The sequence below is a fragment of the Natrix helvetica genome (genome assembly GCF_964273705.1).
Source record: "Natrix helvetica genome assembly, chromosome: 3".
In the NCBI taxonomy this organism is placed as follows: domain Eukaryota; kingdom Metazoa; phylum Chordata; class Lepidosauria; order Squamata; family Natricidae; genus Natrix; species Natrix helvetica.
Genome location: NC_138549.1, coordinates 35,073,901 through 35,090,630, shown reverse-complemented (window position 1 = coordinate 35,090,630; position 16,730 = coordinate 35,073,901). Strand labels below are relative to the sequence as shown.

The 16,730-nt window shown below is 37.9% G+C and overlaps 1 protein-coding gene across 1 annotated transcript in view; it reads left to right on the top strand.

Moving 5' to 3' along the window:
* The first annotated feature begins 2,053 nt into the window (after positions 1-2,053).
* LOC309390208 (interleukin-1 receptor type 2-like) overlaps positions 2,054-16,730 on the top strand; it is a 21,309-nt gene continuing 6,632 nt past the window's right edge. Inside the window, exons 1-7 of the mRNA XM_081949347.1 lie at positions 2,054-2,220; positions 7,001-7,131; positions 7,243-7,495; positions 9,097-9,271; positions 10,981-11,155; positions 13,706-13,771; positions 16,362-16,497. Of these exons, the coding sequence (XP_081805473.1) occupies positions 2,207-2,220; positions 7,001-7,131; positions 7,243-7,495; positions 9,097-9,271; positions 10,981-11,155; positions 13,706-13,771; positions 16,362-16,497 (950 nt within the window). The 5' untranslated portion in view covers positions 2,054-2,206. The remainder of the gene's footprint in view (positions 2,221-7,000; positions 7,132-7,242; positions 7,496-9,096; positions 9,272-10,980; positions 11,156-13,705; positions 13,772-16,361; positions 16,498-16,730) is intronic.

Here is a 16,730-nt window from a genome sequence, read left to right as displayed (position 1 = left end):
ACAACCAGCACCTTGAATTGCACCTGGAAGCAAATTGACAGCTCCCAAAGGAGAGGTAACATATGTGCACACTGGGGTCTGCATAAAACCGTGTGGGACACTGCATTTTGAACCAACTGGAGCTTCTGGATGTCTTTCAAGGGCAGCCCCATGTAGAGCGTGTTGCAATAATCTGGCTAAATTGACAAGATGGCATGGAATTTTTAGAAAGCTAATTATGAACCCCAGGTTGGTATAATGGTTAAGACACTAAGCTGGAAACTTAGAATTCTAGTCCTACCTTTCGCTTAAAGTGACCATTTGCCAGTCCTTCTCTCTTAGCCCTAAGAAGCAAGCAAGGGCAATCCATTTCTGAATTTTTGTCAAGAAGAAAGCAGGAACTCATCCAGGCACTTGAAGGCACACATGCTACATGTCTACAGTCTAATATCTGAGATATATTAGCCTTTATTGCTAATATGAGGGTTTGTGTAAATGTTATATATCACATTTCTTTATTTTCTTATTTCCAAAATTATAGCTTTTAAAAGTCAAAGTATTTACCTCAGCTAATTTGGTTGTTTTACATTATTCTGTTGATGGGAATGAATTTAGGTGAATGATTCACTTATTCAGTATTATTATAATCTCTCATAAAATTCCTTTAATTCCTATTATGATTGAATTGTGGTCACCATCCCTCTTATGAAATGAAGCAGAAACACCAAGATACCATATTAAAAGGAAATGATGAGAACCTCAGATTGAAGTAGATTGTGCCCTCACTGGTTCAGTGAAAATCCACTAATGGGAGAACTAGAAAAACAATGATGCATACATCAAATACTGAATGGCTACTAGATGCATCATGCGTAAAAGTCTTGCAAAATGTTATTTGCACATGTACATGTATTTTGACTTGTTATACTTATGGTAAATTATTTTAATTTGTGAGAAACAGCATCCTTGGTGTTCAGATTTGTTAAGAGGAACTAATTCTAAGACACCCTACTGGCATTGCTTTGCAATGGCTTTGCTTAATTGTCTTGTTGGTTGATGGTTTATTTATACGTTATATTTGGAACTTTCTGCAATCTAGATGATTATGGTGTGTTAATATGATATAGAAAACACCATATCAATGGAAAGCATGCAAGTCAGCATAGAATCAGACCTCAGTAATAATGGCAATTACCCAAAAATCAAATAAAGCAAAACCTTTCAGAACAGCATCTTTCTGAGATGCTGGAAGGGGCATCTCATGATCTTCATGAACTGCTCGATCTTCAAAGGTGGTTTTCCTGGCACTGTTGCTGAGAAGGCTGAGAGCTGACAAAAATCTTCTGCCACCCACGATGCCCTGAGAAAGCAGCCAGTGTCAGCAATTGCTCACAATAAGAGAAGACCAGAGGTTGTCATAGTCTTATGACAAAGCAAATGAGAGGTTTAATCAACCATTCAATTTCCACACAATTGAAGAAGTGGATCAGAAGGAAGCAATGTCTTTAAAAACATATTTTAAATAGATATAGTTGTTTCTGTCATTTATCATCTAAACTACCTGAGCCATTTGGGGTTTAATGACATTTTTTTCTATAGGAAGTTTTTGCTGAAACATTTTCTTTTTCAGTTCTAGTATATGCGGCAATCTGTTCCTGAGATCTGTGATTTCAGCAAGAGTTTCCTTTCACTTCTTATTCTATTCCAACTGTACTTGGGTTGTGGAAAGTAGATATCTCTATATACAGGTATCTCAGAGATACTCAGTGAAAATGTTGTAGATTCAGCCAATAAAGCTTGAGAATGTAATGATAATCTGAGGGAAATTAACACATTTTTCAATTAATTCAATTAATTTATTGCCTCCTATGAAGGACAGATCTTCAACTTCATTGAAAATCCAAATAGCAACAACCAACGGATTTTCACTGGTGAAAAGAAACAGCATCACACACACAAAAAAGGGAACTGTGAATATCTATATGTAGCAGTCATTTCCCCTCTTTGGGCAATATGCTTACTCTTGGGAAGTATTAATTCAAACTCACACATACACTCCCCACCACAACATTGCTACACCATGTGGAAAAGGTATTCTTCAAGTGACTTTTCTAACAAATGTTGATTGGGAAATATGGGGAAATTTCCCTTCCATTTTCTCTGGGGTATTTAAGACCATCTACTCTTCTGTGTGTTGTAGTTATCTGGATATTTCTAAGGCCAGACAATGAAGAACTACAGGTAAGAGAAAATGGGATTGTTGTTGTTTTTTAAAGTTGAGGTGGAAGAGCAATCAGTTGATTGCATCTTTAGGTAGCCAGAGTAGTAGAAAAACAGGAAGTTTGACTATTAAGTGGAATGCAGCTTGATTATTCTTAAATGTTGTAATAAATCATGCACGGAGAACCTTCTGGAAACATTTATGGGAATACACATTTTCAAAAATTAAAAATATCCCTGCCTATAAAATTGGATGTAATTCAAGAAGCAAGAGACTTTTTAAATTTTGGTTTCTTTTGTTCATATACAAGAAAAGGAAAATTATATGGAATATAACAATATTTGTTTTTGTGCCTTATAACAAAGTGGAGGCTAGTTCCTCTTTCAAATTATGGTTTCTTCTACATGGTTGTTATGAGCTGACTTACACAACAGACACAAGATAGAAGTGATGAGAGAAATAGAAATGAGATTGGTTCCAAGGCTCTAGCCTTATAAATGACTGGCCCTCACTTAGCATTATCCAGAATTATCAGACAGCATGGTCAAACACTGTGCTGACTGGAAGATTTGGGAATGGAAAAATTCATCACATCTAGAAGATTCTAGATTAGAGGAAGTCTGGTTGTAGTGATTTGATGGTTGTAGATTAGGGATTTCTCACCATCATCTCAAGCCACCTAAGATATTCTTTATCAGTGCTGCTTTGTTCTTCGTTCACCTTCCCTCCCACAAAAAAAACCCCTTCAAAGCAATGAGTTGCCATTTAAGTTTCTTAAGGCAGATGTTTTGTTTTGCATGATGGTAACTTTGCCCCCCTGTTATAAGCAACTGAAAGTATTAGAATCAGAGGAGAAGGGAACCATCAAATCAAAGATGTATTAAAACTTGGAGATGGCAATATAGAAGCCCAAGTCTTAAGACAATAGTTAGACTAACCTCTATTCAACTGAGTGCTTTGCATAGTCAGGCAAAAGCCAACCACCATAATTCCAGTATGGACCTTTAGTGTCTAGTCGCTGCGATGCTGTGCAGATTTTCAATGTGGTGGGATCATTTTCACCAATTAATGGTCCAATTTTAGTCCTGATCTGCAGGCCAATCTGGGATGGAATTCAGCCTGAGGCCAAAAAAAAAAAACAGTCTTGCTTCATACTACTCTATATACCCCCTGGGCAATTAATTTTCCCAGAGGGTCACATGAGAAACTGGAACAGTTGTGGGGAGCTGAACCAATAGGGCTGTGAAATTGCGTAGGCATATGCAAATTGAAATAAAAATAGCAGTTGCTTTCGAAATAAAAGCAATGCAGTTGTATTGCTTGCATGGCACATATTTATATTTTAATTCTAATTTCTGATTGACCTCACTTGGGCCAGACAGGGACAGCCAAAGGGCTGGATGTGACGTGGGAGTAGCAAAATGCCAAAGTCTGCTATATAAAAGGTTTAAAGGTTTCACCAGTCCAGTCAGGCTGGTGTTCATGTCTGACTCTCAGCCTAGGGAGCTTCCGTCATCATACAAAAGTCAGATCAATTAGAGGTGAATCTTATTCAACAAAGGCAAGAGGAGGCAGGATATTAAGTATGCTATATTAATATTAACTTATTAAGTGTGTTATGAGCAGCAAGAGTGTTTAAAGTATGAATAATTGCTACCTGTTTCCTGTTGATTCTGTGCCAAAACATTCCCCACTTTCCCTCTCATTTATACATCCGTATCACTAGGAGAAAAAAAAATTGTGGCCAGTAATCTGCTTCCCAATGTCCCTAGGGATTAGTTCATCTGGACTGTTCTATCTGAAATGACAAATGCCAAAAGAATATCTGCTGTTGCAGAAATCAAAGCTGTTCAAATCACAATTTTATTCCTGCCCCGTGATTTGCTTGACTGTTGGTTGAATAAATAGCAGGGCACCGGGTCCACTTATCACACTAAGGCAGGAAACATAATTTATAAATTGCAGCACCGTCAGGCAATTTAAGGCATTGCCAAAGCCAAACAATTCACATTAAGGGATTAGCACTCTGTATGAAACAAAATACAGTACAATTCTTCATTGTATGACTTTGTGGGACTTCTAATAGGCATATAAGTAAAGCTTGTCAATTTTATTTAGACACCTGCCCTGCAGAGGGGACCATGTATGCATTTTCATGTGTTGTGCCCCCCCCCCGTCCCAGTTCTGTGTTACATTGAGCTTTAGCATGCATTAGGCAAGGTTCAAGTTTCACATCACGATTGCAAATTTGAACAGACAGGAAACAAACATTGAGTAATGAGTAAAAGTACACTGTATTCAGATGCCTCAAGGTTAAGCCACCATGAATAGAGTTCAAGCATTTTTAATTGGCTTTTTCCTGTGTCACACATAAACAATAGCCTTGTAGCAATAAGAAGTATGTACTTGAGTTTCACTATATCTTTGCTGTCAAAAGTTTGGAGTCCTTCTAAACATCCTATGGTCATTTTAGTATTCACTCCCTCCCCCCCCCCCAATATTCAAAAGAAAGTAATGGAGAATGCAAGACCTCCAACTTGTTTCAGATGGCCAAGATCTTTGCAACACTATCCCCTTTTTTCCCATCAAAAAAGGTAAAAATGGTAGGAATTGGGGAGAAGAGGGGAGCTCAGTAGCTTCTCAGCCTCCTTTGCTATGCTAGGAGGACTAACAAAATAGCTGCTATGTGAGAGTCCCAGCTATCCTGCTCCAACAAAAGATGAATCAGTTGACTAGGAGGAAAGACAGCTGGACTCCTTGTGTTAGATATAGACAGAAAGTACAACATCAGGTACAACCTCAAAGCTCTGAAGTTTTGTGTACCATGATTTGCCCTTTTGCTTTAATTAGATATATATTCTGGTTTAGTCAAAACTCAAACATAGGTAGTTCTTCGGGTTTGAAGAGGCACACTGTTTTGCACTTCAGCATGGAGTTGGTAGGTCTGCAATCCCTGGATGGAAGCCCACAGTGTAGTACTGAAAATCCATTGTTGTATTAACTGTGAATGTTATTTTGTGATGCTGTTCATGTTGGTTTTTTTAATTAATTTTTGATGGCACTTGTTTTCAAAGCCAGTGGAGGCTTCATAGCACAGGACTTGCCAGTGGCTTCCCTCAGCAACTGCAGCTTTAGTTCCCTTAACTGGATGCCACGGTGGCATAGGATCTCCTTCACAGCAAGTAGTCCTTGTGTGGATGATCTTGAGATCTCTTTCCACTTTCCAGTACACCACAGAACAATGGCAAGGCATATGGTGGTAGTCTATTCTGATGATGTGTCCCACCCACCACATCTGGTTTCTGGTAATCAAGGATTTAATGCTGGTGGACTTTGCATGATCCAAAATCTCAATTGCAGAGTTCCGACAGATACCCTAATTAAATCATGAGCCTTGAGCCAAGCTTCAAAAGAAAGCCAGTTATTTATTAGGATCAACATGTCCGCATGTACCCAAGTGAAGCCATCTCTGCCCCCATGTAATTTGCGGCCCAATTATGACCCTGTTTCCACCCTCATCCCGGGGTGTGTCATAAATCACATTCTCCAATGGAGCACTTTTCGCAGGCTGTAGAGATTATGCCCCTCCCACTGTTGCAGATATCCTGGGATACAGCCTTATGAAAGGAATGCATGGAATGTGCTTTTAGTTGTGGCTGCTGTGCTGCACCATCAGCCCCCCCCCCCCCGCCTAAGGCAACTCGAGAGCAGGCCAAGTTGACATTGAAAGATAGAGACACAATTTTTCTAATGAATGCCAATGAGTCAACTGAGGTCATGCATGCAAAATTTCTCCAGTTATTTGATGCACCATCAGTACAGAGTTCCAGACTCACATCCATATTAGGAGAGAAGGGATAACCACAGCCCTGTAGACTTTCGGCTATGATTGTTGTATTGAGCATTGTCGTATGCAGCCACCACAGAACCTGGCAGCTGGTATCCTTTAGAAGTTTTGGACTTCAGCTTGCATTAGAATCCTCTAGTATAAAAAGAGGACTGTGGAAGTTGTTTAAAACAGCAGGAAGGCACCAGCCTGCTTAGCTACCTTAGTAGAGAAGTGAGATTCCTTTCATAGCAAAGCATTAATATGACATGCATGTTTAACATTCCTTTTCTATATGAGTATGCGCTTCAAGTCAGTGTTGACCCCTAGTGACTATCTGGACTAGATTCTACAGTTTTCTTGGCAAGATTTCAGGTTGGCCCTTACCCATTTCCAAGCCTGAGAGAGAGTGACTGGCCCAAGATCACTCGATTGGCTTTGTGCATGAAACAGAGCTAGAACTCAGAGTTTCCCATTTTCCCTGGATGGCTTTTTAAATTTTATATTAGGGTTTTAATGGGTTTTAAAATTGTTCTTAATTATTTAATTGGTTTTGGGATTTTATAACAGACCGTGTGTGTGAGTTGTTTATGTTGCATGTCTTATGTCATTTTATTGTTTTGATTACGAATGGTCTGTACACCGCCCCGAGTCCCTACGGGGAGAGGGGGCGGTCTATAAATTAAATAAACTAAACTAAACTAAACTTCTAGTTTGATGCCTTTAACCACTATACCAGAATGGCTTTGTATGGCATTTCTTAGCAGAATCTAAGAGGTTCCTGAGCCTAGCATTCGTATGCTACCTGCTACCTGTGTCATTCTAAAGCAAGAGTAAGTTGTCTATCTCACCCATAAGGCAACTTGCACTACTACATGTTGCTCAAGTGTTTCCAAGTTCATAATTTGGACCTGGCTTGGACATATTTTGCTGGTAATATGGAGGGCTTACTGGCATTTTGTTTTCACTTGCAGGTCTCCATATGTCATCCCTGATTTTTCTCTTTCCTGTTTCTTGTGGAAAGTGGTGCCCAGACTCCTGTGCATTTTCAGTGCTAATATGATCAACATTTCTGCCTTCCGAATCCATCGTGTGGAAAGTGCAGGTGAAAGTTCTCATCATGATAAACAATCCATGGAAAGAAGAGTCTTCTATTGTTGGTTCTTCCGGTTCTTCTTTCTCTCTTTTAATACAAAGTAATTCTGTGTTTACGCAGATAATTGCCAAGATCACACCATATACTCCTGGCCTACTTTTGTCCTGGAAGGAGAACCCACAGTCTTAAAATGTCTACAGTACAAAAATACAAAGCCCTTTGATCTGTCCCTTAACCTGACTTGGAATAAAAAAGGTTCATCAACTATTATCCCTGCAGGATTCAAGGGGCCAAGAATAATGTCACAAGATAATGTTGTCTGGCTTTTACCAACTATTCTTCAGGACAGTGGGGAATACATCTGCACTCAAAGGTAAGCATACAACTCATGGGTCGTTCAGTTTTACATAGCTTAACTTTGGAAAAAGAGTGCATTTAGCCAGGAGTAGGTAAGAGGTTAGTGGAAAAGGCACTAGAGTATTAACACAGCACTCATGGTATACTCTTTGGAGGAAAGTTGTTTCTTGTACCACATATCTTATGTATGTTGGATACACTGCTGGGAAATACATTAGTCCACTTTTACTAACACAAAACTTAACTATTCAGTTTAGGATCAAGGAATAGGACAAAATATATGCAATTAGTGTATTTAAATGAGCGGATCGATTTTTTTTTATTCCTGGACTAATGTGAACATAGTTTACCTCAGACTGTGCAGCTTCCCTGAAGTTTGTGATATATTTGGTGGTTACCAATTTAAGGGATTAATGATATTCACCTTAAAATTTATCCATGATAACGAAATGATTTCTGAGTTACGAAATTACTGTATAATAACTATTGACAAAAAATCAGATTAGATATTTTATACCATTTTTGTAATATCTACAGGTGAAGTTTTAGAGTTTAGAATTTCCAACACGTGATTCAGAAATAAAGCATCATTTCAGTAATTTAGTCAGTGCTGACTACTACTTCATATAATTCTTGATTAATGTATGGACTATTGTAAACTAGGCGTTCACATTGAAGAGTGATAAATTACATACACACACGCGCACGCACACACACACACACACACACACACAGACAGACAGCTAGTACTTTTATACCTTCCTGTGGAGCAGTCAGTTTCCTCCCATTGCAAGTAGAAAAGCAAAACGTTTTCATTGGTCATAAATTTACTCTTAGAGTGCAAAAATGTGAACCACGGGTAACTGGGTGACTTTTGGCCAGACACTCTCTCTCAGCCCAATTCACCTCACAGGGTTGTTGTGGAAAAAATGTTCACTGTCTTGAGTTACTTGTAAAAATAATAGATGTGGGATATAAATAAACAAAAATAAATAATAGTGGCCCATTATTACACATAGAGTGGAGGATTTTAGAAGGTTTCTGTTTGCATTGGAGAGATTTTGGAAGTTAGGTTTTGCATTTTTATGAGAGCTAAAAATCATTAAAAAACAAACAAACACCCTGAAAGAGCTACTTGAGATCTATCTCTAGCTATGTCGTTCAACATGAATACCAATGCAGGTACAACTCTTGATTCTAAGAAGTTTCAATTGGGCGTATTTATGCCACCATTAAGATGAGCACTTTACTACAGCTACACTTAGCTTTATTAAGATTAGGACTATTGTTTTCTTTCGGAGAAAATGGTAAGCTTACTCATGACCTGGGCAATTAGTTGTAAAAAAATTAGTCTGGGGTTTCACCGACCTCTCATTCTGTTCCAGAAAATCCCCCAACTCTAAGAAATGGGGATTTGTGTGAGCAGGAGTGTTTTCAACAAAATCAGTGAACACAATTTAGTATGTCAGTAGTACTGTCCAGTTTCTGGTATTGTACTGTACTGTATCCTATTAAATGTTGTCTAAAACAATTAAATATAAGTAATAAAGAATGAAAAGTTTCATCTTTGTGTTGAATTCTGCAATTCCTCATTATGAATGTATCTTTTCCCTGCAGGAATTCCTCTTATTGTGCTAAAGTGTCAATGCATTTAAAAGTTGTCAAGAGAAATGAAACCAATAATATTTCCTATCCTCAGAAGGCATTTCTGCTTAGTTCCGGAAAGATAGTTTGTCCTAATCTAGAAAACTTTATGCAAAACAATACCAATTATGAACTCAAGTGGTACAAGGTATTATTTTCAAATCATTTTAAAATTTCTATATGGGGATTTGAACTTGAATTTCCAATATTCAAAATTCACTAATTAAGGTTAAAGCAGCTATGGTCCTTCAGAGCTTCCTGGATTTCTGATTCCATTACTTCTGATCATTATGTTCTGTCTTAAACTCAGGGAACTATACAACTACCATCAGCTCTATGTTATACATTACAAACTGAATAGGATGAAACTTTCAGTAGTGATCAACTTGTGATCAACTCTGAGTGATAGCCTAAATGAGTTAGATATGTGTGTTATAGCTTCGTTTGACTTCTGAAACACTCACATCACCGTATCATTGTAATTCAGCAATTTTGTTTTTGAAACCTGCAATGACCTCACTGCATTGTAGACTTTTTCCCTCTTGCATTTTAAGAAGTTATTGTGTGTGCCCCCCGCGCCCCCCACCAAGTGCTGACTTTCAACAATAGCCTTTTCTCCACTGCAGCCTTTGAGCATCCTCATAGCATCATCCAGCCATTGTGGCAGTGATATCAAACCTGTTCTCATTAGTTACTTTAAATCAATGGTGTTTGGGTGATTGTAGAAGATGCTATAAATCACTATTTAAGAAATGACACCTGCCCCCTTCTTTGAACCTGTAACTAGAAGTGCGAACCAGAGGTGGGTTGCTGCCGGCATTACTGCTGGTTTGGTGCATGTGCAATTTTGCGTGCTCACTTTGCTCATTAATGCGCCTGACATGTGTTTCACGCACGTGCACAGTTGCCCATAAATAGGCCTGTGCATGTGCAGAACATTAAAAAATGAGAAAAAAAACATGCTGCCCCAACAGGGGAACCAGTTCGGATGCGTGGCAGGCCTGGGTCGCTGCCGTTTCCGGCGATCCAGGCTGGCAAACCAAGAGCAGTTCGGCTGAACCGGTCCAGTCGGTAGGAACCCACCTCTGGTGCTAACTCAGGTGAGTTGGATATTCTAAAACCTATTTATTAAATATATCTGAAGAAAATATGTCTCTGCATCAGGTGGCCTATATTTCATAATAGTTTATTCTAGGCTTCCTACCCCAATTTGTTATTGGCATGCTACAAAGCAAAGAACTAGCCATTCAAGAGAAAGCATTTCCTGACATCCATCACACGCTCTCAAAATCCCAAAGATTCCCACTGTTGGTAAAAAGTAGGCTACTCTTCAATGAAAATAGAAATGGCCCTGACCCTGCTATTATTTTTGAGCCAATTCAAATCTTTGCTCTTTGCCCATATTTTTTAGTTTTCTCATGTTTTCTATTGCCTTCTCATGTTGATTTCAGAGGGTAATTATTTTTCACTGTATGGCTTTTAGTAAGTTTTTGTCTGGATGACTTAATCTTAGTTACTTTCATAACTTTTGACAAAAATCAGATTCTAGTTTAAGAAATAAATATCAACCAATCAAACCATATAGATTTAGGTTGCCTGTTTCTTGTTTGGAAAAAGATTTGATTATTTTGAACAAGTCATCAGACATTCTTGAAAAAAAAATGCAGGAGATCTCCAAAAGATTGGTGTCACCATGTCAACAATATGATCATAAAACCAATCTGGACATTTTAAATAGTGCAAAATAAATGAAAACATATATACGCAAGAGGAAAATTGGCATTACCTTTGCACTGAAGCACGTCTGAAACTACAATTAACCATTAAATAGCTCCTTTCTTTTCTTTTCATCCCTAGGACTCTATACGTCTGAACATGGATAATAAGAAGTTTGCAGCTCGGAATGGAACTAATTATCTCTTGATCAATCCTATTTCGATGAATGATTCAGGATATTATACTTGTAAAATGACCTTTGAGTTTGAAAAGGAACAATATAATATTACCAGAACTATTCAGCTACAAATACTTGGTAAAAGAAACACAAAAACAACCAAAACGTTTTGAGTGAATGGAGAAGTTACTGTATAACTATTAAATATGATACTAACAGTTGCTTTTTTAATGTTAATTTGATTTTTATATAAGTTTTCATCAGGATGAATTTTATAACTTGGGGTAAGCTTTCAAAGTATAGAAGATGGGGATGTAGCTCATTATGAGGGCCAACTTTGCAAGGAAAAGGTTAGAGTCAGTTGTTAGTTCCAAGTAAAATGGTGAAAAGTTCCTTTCTGTGACTCTTAAAAGCTTTGGCCAAGGTAGGCAGCACTTATCTAGAGACGGCACAATGGTTAGCTTTCAAATAAGGCAATACTATTTTGGCTTACATATAGATGTGTTTTTTATTTCTGCTAATTCCATTGGATGGCTAGGTCATATGTAAAAGTTTTGATATGTAAAAGTTTTGCCACCAGCCTTACTAGTTATTCTCACTTTTTGGATTAGTTTCCTGATGTAAGACCAGAAGAATGATACAGTAAAAGAAATAGAGATGTGTAGTATGTATTTTACTACTACTACTACTACTACTACTACTACTACTACTACTACTACTACTACTGGTACTGGTACTACTACTAATACAATTGTACGCCTGTTGATTCATCCAACTTTTTTTCTATGTAATTGCAGATGCACAAAATCTGCTTATCTCTAAGTACAAATATTTTGCTTGAAAGTGATCTGGCAGAGAATTGTGGGGGGAAAAAGATGTAAACAGAAACTTCCTTATCTTCAAGTTTCTCAGCATTAGAGCTGTCAGATGCCAAAATTAGAAGATTATCCAGTTCAACATTCCAGCTACTTGGTTTCAGATAACTTTGTGAAATAACTTCGTGGTCTGAGAACCTAAATCCTTAACTGTCAATGGAAGCTAAAACTGGTGTCTTTAACAAGGAAATGTAACAAATATCCAAATATAGCTGTTTGAAATAATTCCAGGCATATAGATGTACTTAATGATGCCAAAAATAAATTAAGGCATGAGATTTTCTTCAGAAGTAAAAATGGCTCCAGTACCATTCTTTTTTTTTTAAAAAAAAGTTTTTTAAACTAGCTTTTTTTGATGGATTGAACCATAAACAATATGGGAATGTGTTGCCTATAAGTAGCCAAAAGATGGCAGTAATGTCTAAAAACCTTACTAATAAACAGTACATTTCTCCACTCCCGTGCCAATGTTAAAATGTTTCCAACTAGCAAGGATCTTCTATAAAATTCAGAAAAACTTGCAGGGTTTTTACCTCTATTGTTTAGATAGTGAAGACAAGAAATCTACCATGCCACTTAAAAGGCTTAAGGTGAGGTAAAAATTAGCACTGGAAATGGACTTTACAATATATGCTATACCCCAGCATGCATCAGTGCTAATTCCTGTGCCAATTATTTCCTTTCAACTGCCCATTCTGGTGCTGAAAACCATTCCATATTCAACCTTTTTTTGTAACTTGAAGAGAAAAAGAATTATTTTGATAATTTGCATTTTCTTGCAAACTATAAGATATGTCCTTTTCTGCTGCTACAATTTAGACAAACTGTGGGCCTACCGGAGTTACAGTCCCCATTTCTCCCACTCTCTATAGGACCAGATTAGTTAATCCTGCTTTGGAGCTCACAAAGATTCAATTGTATTCAGTATTTTACTTCTTCTTCACATCACTTGCTGCTCTATAAATTAGTCTACATGCCCGATAAGTTAAACAGAGCAAGCAAGCAAGCAACTTTACTTACTAACCATGGTTTTAAAAAAAATAGAGTTCATGCAGTTTTCTGTTTAAATGCCCTGAATTGTAAGACCATGATGATTATAGAAATAAAACGAACTGCTGTGGCTATTTTGTGCTAACCCCATGTCCTTGGAAATGATCACTGTTTAATTGTAGAAAAGAGTGCATATTTTGGCAATATTAATAAGCATGTTCAGTTGGATAACCCCCAACTCTTAAAGCACAGGGTATAATACGAAGATAGGCTCAAGCAATACCCACTTCTGTGAACTCCAACATGCCTACATGACACCCTGCTTTTCACAGATCCCATCATCTATAGATCTCTGGGTAGTCATAGTGAAATCTCCAGATTTTTGGCCTTGAGGCCCAGCAACTCTAAAGGACGCAAAGGATCAGCTATTGTGGGAAGTCAGGTTCATATTTCTGGAGAACTCCTAGACTGAGTAGGCTACCTCTACTTTATTAATGAATCAAATTTATATAGCGATCCATCTGATAGGAAGTGACTCTGGGTAGTATAAAATAATCCTTGTGCTTCAACTCTCTGCCAACAGAAAGCTGCTCCTGCGGATAGCATTACAATGGCTTACTCACAGCCTAGATTATAGTTCAACATATGAACCAGAACCTGGGCCAAATATTGATTTTGGAATTTTTGATTGCTGATTTTCAATTTTATCTAGTTCTTTGGAAAATATCACTGTGCTCTTATAGCAGTTATTAGAATGCATGCATGTTGTAATGATAATATATTGTTTCAAACATTTAATGATTCCCCCTGTTTTTTTCACTAGAACAAAAGAAAAAAAATATTCCCATTATTGTCAATCTAGACGAAAGGATTACATCAGCAACTCTCGGTAAGGCCAATAATTTATTTTAAAAACTTGTGAACAGTGAGGGCAATGATTAACCTAATGTCGACTGCTTTTCTGATTCTGGCAGAACCAGATTAGAAGCTCAATAATGCTAGTCCATTCTTCATAAACATCTTACAGTAGTTGTCAACTCTAGGATACATCTGAAATGACAGCTAATGTTAATGTTAATGCTAAATGTCTTAGCTAAGCCAACGTCGTCTGGGGTTGGATGTTAAACAGACTTAGGCTTTATTAGAAGTTCGATGGGACAATAACAGTGAATGGCTGAGCTGTGGGTTTGCTTGATCTGAAGAAGATTTTTCACTGGTTAGCATGGTATCAGTACCAGTTTTTTTAAAAAAAAATCCAAAATGTTGAATGAACATATACGGTGCAGCCTTAAATCAATGTCTAAAATGTAAATGAGTTAAACTCTGGATGACTTCAGGGACACTTCATGGGAGTTTTTTTTAACATCCTGGTCTTGCACATAGCCGGAGGATTTTGTATGCTCTTCTAATCTAATTACCAATGATAGCCCTGACCATATGAGAAGATGCTATCTAGCTGGTTAGGTTCCATGATGGAAGCTACAATTATTTGAAAGCATCCAAGTCAGGTGTTTGATTCCAGTCCCCAGATATTCTTTTCTGGATTCTTTGCAGTAATGGCCAAAGGCTATAACCTTGGGCGAGTTGAGAGAAGAGTTTCCAGCACTTTTTTTCTCATGCTGCTTACATGGCAAAGATACACAAACAGTAGTCAAAGAAGCAAAGAGTGACATTCTGCATAGTCTGATATTTTGTGCATAGTTCTGCCCAAAACCATGAATATGTCCAATGACCAGGTAGGAAACGGAGAATCTGATTCTGTGACCACAGCATTGGGAGGAAAGTAGAATTTTTCTCCTGGATCTTGCTCCATCAGGGAGCTGGAGTGGCCCTGATAGCAAATTGCAACACAGCCTAGCATAACAAGTGCTATGCTTGTACAGAAGGTGGCTAATGTGAGGTTCAGCAACAAGTGCATGAAAGCAAAAAGTCTGGACTTCCTGCTGAAAAACATGAGATCTCTGCTCAATCTGCCTAGTGGATCTCTGTCTTTTCCTTGAAGGATGAGCAGAAATTTAACAACTGGTTTTCAAGAATCAGACCAAGATGGCTAGGTAATAACCCTAATAAAGAACATTTGTGAATGAATTGAGTGTATTTCCTAGCAGATTGCTCTGCAGCAGTGGTAGGTTACAACTGGTACGCCCCAGTTTGGGAGTACCGGTTCCTGCTGGGAGCACCAGGTACCATTCCGGTATGGTGCTCTGGAGGGCCCAACTGTCTGCCTGTGTTCCTTACCGTTATTTGAAGTCTTCGGGGCTTCTGCGTAGGCGCATGGAGCGAATGGCGGCTGCACGACGCTCCGCCAAGCAGCTGGAGGATCACGGGCGGTACGTACACATGTACATGCTGCGTGCATTCATGTGGTGAGCTCCCGGCCCCATTGCACCATACCAGCTGCAACGGGATCCAGAACCCATCACTGCTCTGCAGGAATAAGACAAAGGCATAAAATTTTCAGGTGCTGTAAATTCTCTTCCTGTGACTATCTATTATCAGGCATTATGATATGATGGTCAATATTAGTCACCTTTTATCAACAAGAATAAAATCCAAACAGAAGAGCAGAAAAACAAATATCTCACATTAACAATAAGAAAAAAAGGTGTACAAAAAGGGAAAAGAAAAAAAGCCACACATGTCAAATATATATTATTATATATTATTAGTCATCTTGATTAGAACTTCTAAAAGGGAAGCAGTTTTAATCTCACTTTCCCACACTCCAGTGGTGGGGCAAAGACCAATTTTGCCTGCAGTAAAGTTATTGAAAAAAGGTGAAGATTTTAACCACCCTTTCCAATTTTTTTCATTACTGCATCTATGGAAGAGTTCTCTAGGCACTAATGTGGCCAAATTATCTATTCCCAAATAACAAATGGTCAACAACATTTGGTAATGATGCTATTCATATTTTGGCAGGGTTTTTTGGTGTGTGTGTGATATGTTGTACTTATATCAGGTGGTCACGAACACAATCTGCAATATTATCCCTATTCCCCCTGAAGGCTTCAGGCTGGGTCTTTGATCTTGTCTGTTACTTTGGTGAAATGAAAATCAATGGCTTACATTGGCCTCATGGATTAGATGAAACTGTTTTCATTTTTTGCCTCCCGAAACTCCGTCCCTTCACCAAAATGGCCGTGCATAGCCTTTAGGAGGCTTTCAGAGAGCTCCTGAGGGCTGGAGAAAAAGAAATGAGCAAAAAACGGGCCGTTTTTTGTTCAATTTTGCCCCCAGCCCCCAGGAGCACTCTATAAGCCTTCTAAAGGCTATCCATGCCCTCTTTCTTAAAACAAAAAACGGGCCCATTTTCGCGAAAAGCGGGCCGTTTTTGGGAGATTTGCAGAGTGCAAAAACTTTTTTTTTGTAATTTCCTCTTCAAAACCTTGCTGCGTCTTATACTCCAGTACGTCTTATACTCTGAAAAATACGGTATCTATTTATTTTCCTTAACTCTATATTTCATTTCAAAACAGGTTCTCAACTCACCATCCCATGTAGAGTTTTTATTGGAGCAAATAATCATTCTGATGTTGATGTCTGGTGGCTGGCTAACAACAGTTATATACAAAACATTTATCCAGACAAAAGAGTTAAGGAAGGAGAAACTGGGTAAATGTTGTTTTTTATTTTTATTGATTTTAAAATAATAACAGAAAAAAACCAACTATATATACATTGTCAAAAAGAAAGAAAAAATACAGGTGCTTAAAAAAATAAATGAGAAAATTACAACGGAAAAAATATATGCATTCATATGTGGCAAGTTTAATCAGGTCTTCAATCCACTAAGTAAATGAAACCATACCTTTTATGTTTCCAATGTTGCAAAATCAAACTTTTAG